Source organism: Pongo pygmaeus, chromosome 6 (assembly GCF_028885625.2).
Source record: "Pongo pygmaeus isolate AG05252 chromosome 6, NHGRI_mPonPyg2-v2.0_pri, whole genome shotgun sequence".
In the NCBI taxonomy this organism is placed as follows: Eukaryota; Metazoa; Chordata; class Mammalia; order Primates; family Hominidae; genus Pongo; species Pongo pygmaeus.
The window spans coordinates 131,085,869-131,098,069 of NC_072379.2; the positions used below are offsets into that span (position 1 = coordinate 131,085,869).

The 12,201-nt window shown below is 52.0% G+C and overlaps 1 protein-coding gene across 3 annotated transcripts in view; it reads right to left on the minus strand.

Annotated features, from left to right (window-relative positions):
- The window catches only part of PLXNA4 (plexin A4), a 448,758-nt gene that overhangs the window by 24,349 nt on the left and 412,208 nt on the right, over positions 1-12,201 (minus strand). For all 3 annotated transcript variants that reach the window (XM_054495762.2, XM_063667849.1, XM_054495760.2), the window contains 2 exons: positions 11,682-11,828; positions 7,006-7,165 (listed from right to left, as the gene is read on the minus strand). In XM_054495762.2, coding sequence (XP_054351737.1) covers positions 7,006-7,165; positions 11,682-11,828 — 307 coding nt within the window. The remainder of the gene's footprint in view (positions 1-7,005; positions 7,166-11,681; positions 11,829-12,201) is intronic.

The following is a 12,201-nucleotide window of genomic DNA, read 5'->3' on the forward strand; positions in this document are numbered from 1 at the left end:
ATAAATAGAACCCAGGTCCCCCAGTGCGCTTGATCCAGCCCTCTTTTCACCAGATGGGCTCCTTCTGTCTTGCCTATAAAAAATGTCACTAAAAATATCTCTCTTTTGAGTCTCTACCTTGCTCCGTAGGAGGTGACCACATTAGGACAGCCAAGAGGCAATGTCATAGCTCAGCCAATGGCCAGCATCCTCCCGTGAAGGCTGAGCCTCTTGGGCATTTTTGCCTGCCCGTGGGGCACAGTGAGAAGCTGGAAAATACCTCCCAGGCATCAAATGCTATGAGATGCTGAGCTCAGAGAGAGCTGTAGCAAATCCTGGGGCAGAGTGACTCCTCACAAACACCTTCTCCTACAAAAGAGGACACCTACAGTCCCATCTCACAAGACGCATCTCCTGCAGTCTCTGTGGTGAGAATCCAGGTCCAGGAGGTGTTGCAGCTCCACGCTCACTCATTCATCAGAGAACACTTACTTACCATGTGCCCCCAGTGTGCTGGGCATGGCCAACTGGGCATGACAGGTAGTTAAACAAGGAAATGGAATAAAACATAAGCCCTTGCCCTTGAAGATTCCTTGCGTGGAGAGGCTGTGCAAGAGCCTGCTGGTCAGGGCAGGGGTGAGACAGGGAAGAGGAGCCATGGGGAGCTGGTGGGAAAGGGCTGCCCAGGTTAAATTGTGAAGGACGAGTAGGTGTTCTGGTCCAAAGGTTGCAGTTCTAGGGATCGATGAGTCTGAGCAGGAGAAAGTTGAGAGGCTGGAGAGGTGTAGGGAGGTCAGGAGCTAAGTTAAGAAAGATCCAGCATGCCATGCCAAGGTGTCTGGAGCTGAGCTGGGGCCAGAGAGACAGAGCGGGGAGGGGATAAGGAGAGGAGAGCATTATTAGAGGGGCAAGGAGGCATGAGCCCTGTCGGGATGACCACCTTTGTCCAATCAGAAGTGGCAGCGAGGACCTAAGTGAAGGTAGTGGGGCAGGGGTGTGGGTTTCAGGGATGCTCAGAAGATGGCCAGGTCGTGCTTGCAGAGTCTCTAAGAAGGGGAGAGGTAGGGGGACCCTGGCCTGCCTCCAAGTGTGTGGAGATCCATGTAATTGGCAGTGGGAAGCTGAGGCATAGAGAGGAAAGAGATCCTCCACAGGCCAACCTGGAAGGAGATGCTGGCACAGAGGACCCCATTGGCCTGGCTCTTGAAGAGTCCCCTACCCACCAGTAGGTGCCATGCTGAGAGGCAAACTCTCCCCAGGGTGCACAGCACCTGGTAGTTCTGGCCCTCACAGTGTAGACATGCAGGTGGGCCCAAGGGCACCCACACATGCACACACCCACACATATGCACACCCATTTGCACATGCACACACATGTGCACATGCACCTTTTACATCAGGCTAGGGACCCTTCAGGCTTTGCAATAACCCCACTTCCAGTCTTCCTATCATCATCTCTCCTCAGACCCATCCCAGGAAGCTTCAGGAAGGTCTGCTGAAGAACGGAAAGGGTGGAAGGAGCCACTAACCAGGCTAGGCAGAGCCAGCAAAATCGACCTGCACAGTCCACGCAGGACCACCTTCATGACCACATGCCTGGACTTCCACCCCTGCCACCTTTTCTTACCTTGGGGGCACTGTGAACAGGTTCTTACTAGGAGCACACACCAGCACTGCACAGGGCCCACTCCACCCTCCAAACCCCGGGCTGAGAAGGAGGCTGTAGGGGGAGACAAGATTCTATGGCTCTGCACGCCTGTCAGCAGGTGAAACCCAAGGAAACTGGCAGGGAGCCCTGAGACCTTCAACACCTGGCCACGCTGAAGTGCCGGGAGCAGGCACCAGAGAAGAGCTGGGAGAGCCAAGAGAAGATCAGAGTGTACCTGCTAAAAAGGTCAGAAAATTCACCTGGGAGCAGGAGGGGTGACATCTAAAAACGTTCTGTTTTTTTTTTTTTTTTTAAATTATTGTGATAGCAAGTATGACACCTGGTGCTTAAAAGAAGAAGTTCCTGAATAGAAGTGCATTATTTGCACTGAAGGTACTAGATCTTTGTAAACTGTAAGGTGCTGTGCACTGGTCAGTTGTTGCTATTTGGGGATGCCTGGTGAGCGAAAGACAAACGCAGGCTGAGCCCTGCTTCCTGATTTAAGAGAGACAAGCTAGAACTTAGTAGATATTCTTGAATGTGGAACACAGGGCTCTGGCATGGCTCCAGGCGGTGTGGTGGGTCAAAGAAGAGTTTAGAAGGCAGGTGGTGTCAGTGGGAAGGAGGGAAGGTGACCCTGGCATTCATATGCATGGCACCAAGAGAAAATTGCTAGTTCTGACCTCTCTCGCAGCAGCTCTGCCCGGCAGCCGGATGCCCTGCTCCAGGCACCAAGCACAAAGGACAGACACACTCACAATCCAATTTGTTACATTTCCACCTTCCAGGGAGAGAGGGAGGTGAAATAAAAAAGAAAGAAAAATCCCATTATCTTTATCTGTCCTTCCCATCAGGTGCAGAGGAAAATGCAAACTGGGGAGACAGCTGCTGTGAACTCTTTATATTTCACTCAGAAGATAGTGTATCTTTTTATTGCCTACAGGAATTACTTATTTGAAAAAATATATCCTTTCAGCTTGCTCGACTTGAGCCGCAAGACAGAGAGAGGGTGGTGGAGTTCTGGGGGCTATTGATAGAGCATTTGCATTAAACTACAGGAACCTCTGGAGGTCACGGACAGTGGCAGAGGGAAGAGGAAATGGGCCGCAGAGGAGACTGCGTGTGAAGGGAATGGAAGTTCTCTCCACCTCCCTGCTGTGTAACCTGGGCCCAGGCACTGTGCTTCTCTGAGCTGCAGATTCTCCATCTGTGCAGGGGAAGAGAATGGCACCAATTATTTCCCTTGAGGAGTGAAGGGAGGAGGAAAAAATGCTCCTTAGTTCAGATAGAAAAATGTCCTGTCTCTCCTAGTCTGCTAAGAAGTGGGGAACATCTCCTAGGCACCTTGGCACCCCCAAGCCTGGCACAGAGCTGGCCACAGGGTAGGATCTTCTCGTGTTTGTTGAAGAGTTTAGTGATGCAAACAGGTACCTACCCTGCCCAGATACCTGTGGGTGGAAGGGGACATTTTAAACCTGGTTGTGGGGACAGCCTCACGTGTAGCAGGGGGAGTGCTACCTGGGCACTGTGCCTTAGAGCTCTGCCTCAGTCCCAACTCCTTCCGCTGTGGTCGCTGTCCTTCCCCAGCTTCCAACACATTGCAGTGAAGGTGGGCCCTGTGGTTCCTGGGATAGTTAATTCTACATGTCAACTTGGCTGGGCCACAGTGCCCAGATATTTGGTGACACATTATTCGATATGTTTCTGTGAGGGTGTCTTTTTATGAAATTAACATTTATATCAGGGTGGATTTTGAATAAAGCAGATTTCTCTCCATAATGTAGGTGGGTCCCATCCAATCAGTTGAAGTCCTGACTGGAACAAAAGACTGACCTCCCTTGAGAAAGTGGGAATTCTGCCAGCAGACGGCCTTCAGACTTGAACTGCAATGTCACCTCCTCCCTGGGTCTCCAGCCTGCCAGCCAGCCCTGCAGATTTTCGACTTGCCAGCCTTCATAATCGTGTGACCACTTCTTTAAAATGAATCTCTCTCTCTGTTTCTAGACATACACACGCACACACACGCACACACACACACACAACCCTTGTTGTTTCTATTTCTTTGGAGAACCCTTACTAACGCGGTTTCCCATCTTGGCTCCTTAATGCCTGGACAAGTCTGGCGAGGGAGTAGAGGGAGAGGAGTGGGAGAGCTCTGATGAGCTCTGAGGAGCAATGAATAGACATGTCAGGAGTGAGCAGTTAGGCAAAGCCAGGGGCCACAGTGATGATGACAGGCAGGAGCCAAAAGCCAAGCAAGAGCGGGGAGGGTTGGGCTGGATTTACTTGGGACAATGACAGGGTGGTGCAAAATGTCTTTGCTTCCTGCTGAGCTGGCCTGGGATGGGTGCTCCTGCCATGCCAGGGGCTGGGCATCAGGAGAGGGAAGGCAGCCTTTGCTGGATGCCCTCAGCAGTGGGAGAAGAAAGCACAGCGGGTGCAGGGAGAAAGTTGGGGGGCATGCTGTGCTGTCTTGGGGCCCTGTCCAGCACATGGGGCTGAGTGAGTGCCAATGTGCTATGCGTCCCTTTGGCATAAATAGTCACACCTTACATTTGTACATTGCTCCTAGGCTTTCAAAGCACTTTCCCCTACATGATGGGAACAACTTGCCTTGCCTCTCTCTCCCTGTGGGGGCTGTGATTGAATAGTGTGGAAAAAGCATTTGGGTCTCTGAGGATGCCCCATTTTTCTTGCGATGCAATCTAGTTTTGGTAAGAAGAAGCCTAGAGCTTTGCAGGCAGCTCCAAACTCTAGATTTAAAAGGAAAAAAGGGAACTTCTCAGAAGAGCACCCATCATGGTTGAGCAGGGAGATGTTGCTGAGCAGCTCAGTGTGATGCCCCTTCCCAGTGAGAGGGGGCCCTGAGGTTCAAACTGCCCCAGGCCTCTCTTTGTTTCTCTCTGCTATCTGTCCCTGGTGTGGGGATCTTATTCCTCCAAGTGTAGCCCAGCAGCAAATGTGATGGCAGAGGGATCCCCTCTGTTTGGGTGCCTGGAGCTTGAACATTCATGGTGAGCACTGGAGACCTGTTTCCCCTGGGAAATGGGTAGGCTTTCCCTGGCTTGTTCAGCCTCTAGCTGGGGAGACCAGCCACCCTCGGGCAGGTCCTTGTTGCAGAGCTGCCCTTGGGCTTCCTTTCATCATGGCGGGTGGCAGGAGCGACTGTGCCTGCTTTGTCTGCTGCTGTTTCCACTCCAGATAGTCTAGAACTCTGGCTTCAGGAGGCTTTGCATCCCATAGAAGACTTGCTTTGCTGGGCTTGCACTCCCAGGCTTTTTAAGGGAGTGATTTAAGGGACTCTCAGGACAAAGCTCACGAGGCTGCCTTCTGTGAGCCCCTCCATGGGAAATCACCTATTCTTAAGTACAGAAGCACACATCTCTTCACGTAGCTGCATGCAGGTGCTCCTGTGTTCTGGCACATCTTTGCAATCTCAGCTTCCAGCATGAAGGAGCCTGCTCCTATCACAGCTCTCCCTCTTGGCCCCACTCTGTCTGGACTCTCCTCCCACCTGAATTGCATTAAGGACCCTGCAAAGCTGAAGGTGCCCCCTGCTATATGGCCCACAGATGAAACAAAGGAACAGTGGGGGCTAGCTGGTTCCGTTACCAAACTCAATTCTCCCTGGAAAAACCCATTAAGGAGTATCCCACTCAATTGTTTGGACATGGGAAACACAAAAATCCTCCTTTCAAATAATAAAAATACATAAATAAATAAAAAAAAAAGAAAAAGAAAAAAAAAATCCTCCTTCCAGGAACTGTTCTCTCTCCCACTGGGCCATAACAGTTTTCTCACCCCATGAGCCTGTGGGCTCTTCATGGTAGCAAATCAAATGCACACAGACACACAGGTCTGTTCTGGCTCTAAGGGCACACATGTGAGCACACACCCACACCCCTCCCCACCACCATCACACATTGGCTTCCTCTGTGTCCCAGAAACAGCATACTCAGAGACACCTCCACAGTGGAGGGAGACACATGCTCACCCAATCTCCCTCCCTCAATATCCAAGCTCAGAGCACAGGGCCAAACACCTTCAGCCAAGAGCCAAGAGAGAGGAGATGGGGTTAAATGAAGAAGTGAGAATTTAGAGGAGTTACTACAACTTCCTGATCCTAAACTCTTTAGGCATCAGAATTCAGAGGGAGTGGGGTGAGGCAGTGGGAGGCGACGAAAATTCCCTCTGGATTCTAGAAAATAGCACAGATGCCCGTCTGTCTTGGATGGCTTAGCCAAAGCCAGCTTAGAGGCCAGATGGATGGATTAGAGGCGTCTGAGGGGTCCTCCCACCACTATGTTGCCAGGAATCTCCAGATACGAGCACATACACACATCAACTTTTCTCCCTCCATGCCCAGCATCAACAAACAGGCACACTCAGTATCCTTGTATTATCCTCATAATCAGTGACAGCAGCCAATACTTACTGAGTGTGTACGATGGACCACACACTGCATTAAAGAGGCTTTTACATGCATGATCTCACTGAATTCTTACTACACGGCAGGCACTATGATTATCTCCATTTATAGCTAGGAAACTAAGGCATACAAAGGTTACTTGACCAGGGTCACACAGCTAGGACTTGACGGCACCAGGACTCAAATCTAGGTGTGTTTGATGCTGGCCCACAAGGCTGGAACCACCTCTCTTCCCCGCTGGCCTCTTCAGATCCTGGGGCTCCCCATGAGGATTTCCCCAGGATGGCATCCTATGAAATGCTTATGCAAACCATAACTGGCTCTAAGTACAGGTGGCCCTAACCAGCATGGCCTTGTTTATAGAGGCTGGGAGATGATATATTCATGTAACACTCAGATAAAATGTCATCCTTCTCCCCAGCAGGCTGTCATATCTCATTTTCCCTATACTTTCTTTCCATTCTCTATCACTGACCCAGATCCCTCAAGCTGTAGGTATTCAGCAAAAATTATAGGCATGGAACTGAGCAGAAGGGAAGAGCCTCGGGCAACAACAAAGGCGGTGGCAGGACCTTGGGCCGCAGGAGCTCAGACTAGCAGACTCTGCCCTTAAATCTCCTCCTTTCCAGATATGACTCCTTCATTTCCCACCCCTCTGCTATTCAAAGGACCCCAGAGGCATATCCTGCCAGGCAGATCACCAACAGACTACCAAGTGGCCCGTGGACCCCTCTCTGCAAACTGTTCACTGACCAGCTCTGGTCAATTCCAAGCAGTCCAGGAAGGCAACCCCATGGGCTCCTGGGAGGGTCCAGCCATGCCTGACTCCCTCCAGCCAATGATTATCCCCCTCCGATCTCTACCCGAGCCCTACCTCTGCTGACAGGAGAAGGTGAGGTATGTTCAGGACCAGCCACAAGGACAGCCCCTGGGTGGACAGCCTACTCACCCAGATCCATGTCTGCAGCTTTGGGCCGGTGGGAGCAAGGCACATTCTTGAAGATGGCATCCAGAATCTTCTCCTTGACCTGAGTGATGGTGTCACAGTTGAGGATCTTTACTGGGACCTCAGGGCTGTTGGCATTGTCCGGGCTGACACAGCTCAGGACCTGAAGGAAAGGTGGGGAGAGGAGGCATATGAAATGGGGTAGCAGGAAAAGCTCCTAGATCCCCAGCAGCACCCTGGGATCCCTTCCTGAATGGCTCGTCCTGTCCAGGATGGGCTAGGGAGGAGTAGGGTGGCTCCAGGTCATCTGTGCTCCCACCAAGCCCACTGCCCTTTCCTGTCCAGGCAAGCAGGACAATGCCTTGGCTTCAATGTCCTTGAGGGAGTGCGAACTGCACACTTCAATCCCTGTCAGAACAAACTTCATTAAAATCCTGATTTTTCAAAGGGACAATGCCCAAGCATGTGGAAGCAGTGAGGGGAAATTTGCAACAGAACAGACACCAATGCACGCATGCACACGTGCTGTCTCTCTCACATGCATGCAGGAGGCAGTGTCTCAGCGGCACACCCAGACCCTCGCCCACTTCTGAAACCCCCTGCCCATCCATGTGTGTCTGTCTCCTTCTTGTCACTCCTTCTTGGACACACACTCACACACAGAACTAATAGGAATCTGGCTTCTTTCTCCAAAGTTTTCACAAGCTTCGATTTTTATGAAGGTTTCATTCACCTGATTAGAGGTTGGCAAATCTATAAGACACTGAATGTATTCTTTAAAAATAAAAAGATGCCCTTTAAAGAATGCAGGTTCAGGACACCTGAGATTCTTTCCTGGCCCTGAACTTGAACCCGTGTGTTGGGGGAAGAGGCGACTGCATAGTTCAGGGCCTCCATTTCTCCTTTTGGAATTAGTAGGAAAAGTTAAAACTGCTTCACCAAATTATCTTTTTATTTTTTTTCCTTTAAAAAGTCCTGGGCTTTTCCTTTAAAAAGAACAAGGCTTTTCCTCTCTTGCTGTTCTCACAGTGGGCTCTTTCTACATCGACGGCACCGTGTGGGCTCCTGGGTGGACTGGAGGGGAATGGGGTGGGTGCTGTGTGTACTGGAGTAAGTGAGGGCACAAGATCCAAGGCAGAGAGGCTGGGCATCCTAGGGGTACTGATGCCAAGTGGCCCTCCCCTTCTGGGCTCCTGAACTCTCCCTCGGGCCCTGCTGCCAGAGAGCCCTCTGTGTGTCTCTCTCCTTCTCAGAACTTTCACTCCCTCTGTGCCCCCATAAGCATTTCCCAATTGTCCTATCTGGTTTGCAGAGCCAGACAGCAGTCTCTCTCCCACTCCACCCCCTTCTTGCTCCATGTGGTGGCAATCAGAACCCTGGGCTCTGGGCACCTGCCTTTCATTAGCAACTAGACTGCTATGAGCTCAAATGCGAACATGCTTATTCCATTAAGAAGGGGGAGAAAAAAAACCCCTGAAATCTATAAAACCAAACTTTCACACTCAAAATGCCCTAACCTGAAAAACAATGGTGGAGAGACTGCTGCCTCAAGCGCTCCATGTGTGCCTCCTCCCAGCTCTCCCCTCCTTCTAAGAGTCTTCTGGCCCCTTCCCTCTGCTCAGCAGCCAAGCAAAGCCTGACCCTTGAGCTGTTCTGGCAGCCCTTGCTGTCCTGTCCTCTGGGCCCTGGTGGGGCAGCTCAGCCTTCCCAAGACAGCAACACAGCTTGCCCTGGGCTTCCTCCTCTGAGGGACCCATGAGGCAGAGGCTGCCACCTAAATGTAATCTCCTGGCATTTCTAGTTGCTGCAGGAATTCAGCATGGCCTCAGGAGAACAACTCCATGGTGCACTTCAGGGCAGGAGTTGGCGTTCTAAAGTGGAAGCAGTGGCCCCACAGGACAGAGCCCCTGGCCACTGGCCAAGCCAGAGCTCCACCCACAGGTTCCCTTCCCCCATGCTCCTTGGCTAGTTTGTGAACAAGCTGCCTCATGATTTCTCTGCCAGGGAAGTGCCTCTCAAACGCGAATGTGAATACAAGCACTTGGGGGCTTTGTTGAGATACAAAATCTGATCTAGGAGGTCTGGGATGGGGCCTGAGATTCTGCATTTTTCCAGGTTCCCAGGCAACTAGCTAGTGCTCCCAGATTCCCCGGTGGGCATCTAGCGCTCTAGCAGGCTTCCAGGTGCGTATCTACAACTCTAGCAGGCTCCCGGGCGGGGAACAAACTCTCTGGCAGGCTCCCGGGTGGGCATCTAGTGCTCTGGCAGGTTCCCAGGCGGGCTCCTAGTGCTCTGGCAGGCTCCCAGGTGGGCATTTAGTGCTCTGGCAGGCTACCAGGTGGGCACCTAGCATTGCCTGGCTCCAGGCTCCCACATGGGTACCTAGTGCTCTAGTGGGCTCCTAGGTAGGCATCTTCCACTCTGCACCCAGATGTTGCTGATGTTGGTACGGGGGTGCTCCCACTAGCATGGTCCTTGGCCACACCAGTCCAAGCTCCAGCATCAATCCAATAAATCACTAAACCCCTAGAGGCACACCTGACTGCAAAGTGGTACACTCGCTTTCCCCCCAAGCCTCTTAGAGCCTCTCTGTGGTTATCTCTCCTGCCCAAGACAAGGCTACTCTTAGCAGGCCCATAGCACTCTGGGCTCCTCCAGCCACTGCCGAGTTCCAGGACTTGCCTGCACGCCCTGTGTGCTGCTGTCCTGCATGATTTCTTGCCATCTGTCCACACCCTGAGGGGGCTGCTCCCCTGCACATGTGCAAATACCTTCCCCAGGCCTGAAGGTGGCTATTAAAGCTCCCTGTGGCCATTTCTTCTCCAGGCAAAACAATCGCAGTTTCTTTCCTCTTTCCTCTTTCCTCACTGCTCCTGTCCTCAAGTGTTCCCACCTAAATGAATACTGGTCCCTGAACCACTCCAATTTCCTCACATTCTCTTTAAGTTGCGGCACCTGAAATGAGCTCGGTGCACTACCGGTACTGTGGCCTCTGGAACAAAGGATGTTGCAATTTGGGGACAGAACATTATTACAACTCATTGTGTTGGATTCAATATTGGGAGGGTGTTGAGGAGACAGGAAAGAAAGGGAGTGGAACGGGGGAGATGGGGTGGAAGACATTTACGCAGTAGTTCTATCTCATTAAGAAATCCATTCAGGTCTCTATTTTTGGAAGGGTTTTCCCCCCCTTTTCCATTTTAATCGGAGCCTCTCTCTCTCTCCTTCCAAGCAGACGGTAACTGCCAGAAAGCAGGGGCCTCATTCACAGGCTGCTCCTTTGAATCTTCATAACGGAGCCAATCCCCACAAATCTGTTCAGACGTCTACTGGGATTCCCGGGGCTTTTGGAAAATGAGAGTGGGATAGGTGGATCATGGTCGCAGCCTTCCCAGCCAGCAGGGATGGCTTTGTTCAGAGGTGGGAACTGTCTCCCCAGCTAGCCACAGGGTCTGGAATTTGCCCTCAGCTCAGAGCAGTTGGAGGGGTTGTCTGAGAATCACACTCCCTCCCAGTCCTACCATGCCCCGGCCTGCTGTGGCTCCCTCTCCCGACCGCTGCGTTTGAACTTCTGTCTGTTCCCGTCCTCCTCGTTCCCTTCTGTCTCTCTTGCCTCCATTCTTGGGTGCCACTTGCATATCACCCCCAACACTCAGCTTTTATCTTTTCATACTCCCTCCTTCCAAGTCCTCTCTTTCTCAGAGAAAAAGGGCCGGTTGGAGATCACAGTGATCTCCAAAAATCCTGAGAGTGAGCTCCCTGGGTTTGAAAGGACAGTGAGCAGTGAGTGGACGCACCATGACAGTGGGGAGAGGCAGGCGGGGCCTGTGTGACCAAGCACTAGTGCATGAGTATGACTTGGGCTTCACTGCCTGTTCATCTTGTCCCATTTGATCCTCTGCACAACTTCACTCTGAGCAACTATGATTATCCCCACTTTAGTCGGTTCTGTTGGTGTTCTCGTTTTTTCAGATAAAGAGACCCAAACTCATAGAGATTAGGGACCTGCCCCAATTCACCCTGTTGGTTGAAGGCAGAGTCAGGGCTCAAATCCAGGTCTGTCTGATCCCAAAGGCCATGCTCTTGAATGCTAAGCCTTGGTGCCTCCTAGGGTAGCTGTTTTTGTCAGGTGAAGGGGCCTGACCTTGATGGAGGGGATCCCCATATTCCTTCGGCAAATGCCTTGCACCACTAGGCCACCTTGGCCTTGCATTATACAGCTCGGGTCACAGTTGTATTTGAACTTAGAGCAGAAGGCAATGTGGGCTTCAGAACTATGAGGAACTCTTTCTAGCTTCCTTTCCTCTCTGTCCCCCACTCTCTGCCTGCATGGACCTCTTCTGTAAAGCGTTGACTCTAAGCTGGGAGGACAGAAGAGTTCATCTGGGTCAAGGGCTTTGACCCTATAACTGGTGTGGTCAGAAACCCCCAGTTCATTGGCTGAAGTGTTGCTCAAATGTGTCTGAGCTACTGGTCCCCAAATCCAAATGCCCTGGTGAAACAGAACAGAGGAAGTCTGGGGTGATGGACACAGGGGTAGCACCTGGCTGGGCCCACACAGCAGACACACCTGGAGAGGCAGCTGTTCAGCCTTTCAGCCATCTCCTTTGCTGAGCAGGGCTACCCAGGACCGAAGCCTGCCTGTCAAAGCCCCAGGGGAAACAGATGGGTGGACTCACCAGGGTTTTGTAGTCAATCTGCTGGCGGATGAGCTTGTCCTCACTCAAGGAGTAGCGGGCCTCACCCGTGATGGCATCAATGGGGCCCTTCTCCATCTGCTGCTTGATGGCACAGAACAGGGAGAAGAGGGGCTCCCCGGCACACTCCTGGAGGTGAGAAGAAAGTCATTAGTAGGAGCTCCTGGAACATTGGAGTGCACCCCCAGTCCTTGCTTCTCTAAAGGGCTGCTTCCATCCCCTGCCAAGTCCCTCCACCTGCCCCCACCTGCTTTTATACTCAGCTCTTCAATCTCCTTCTCTCCAACTCCTCATCCTTCAGGCTGGCATTCCTCCTGGCTCTTTGGATCATAGGGTCTTTTCCCATTTTACCCATTTCTCCTTTCCTACTGCCGCCTCTCCAGGGCTCTTTCTTCCTCCCCCGCTCCCCTCCCCTCCTGCCCTCCTCTCTGCTCCCCCTCCCCGCCTCACCCCGCTCTCTCAGAGGCCCCATCCAAAGGCAGAGGTCAGTCCTGGGTGGCAA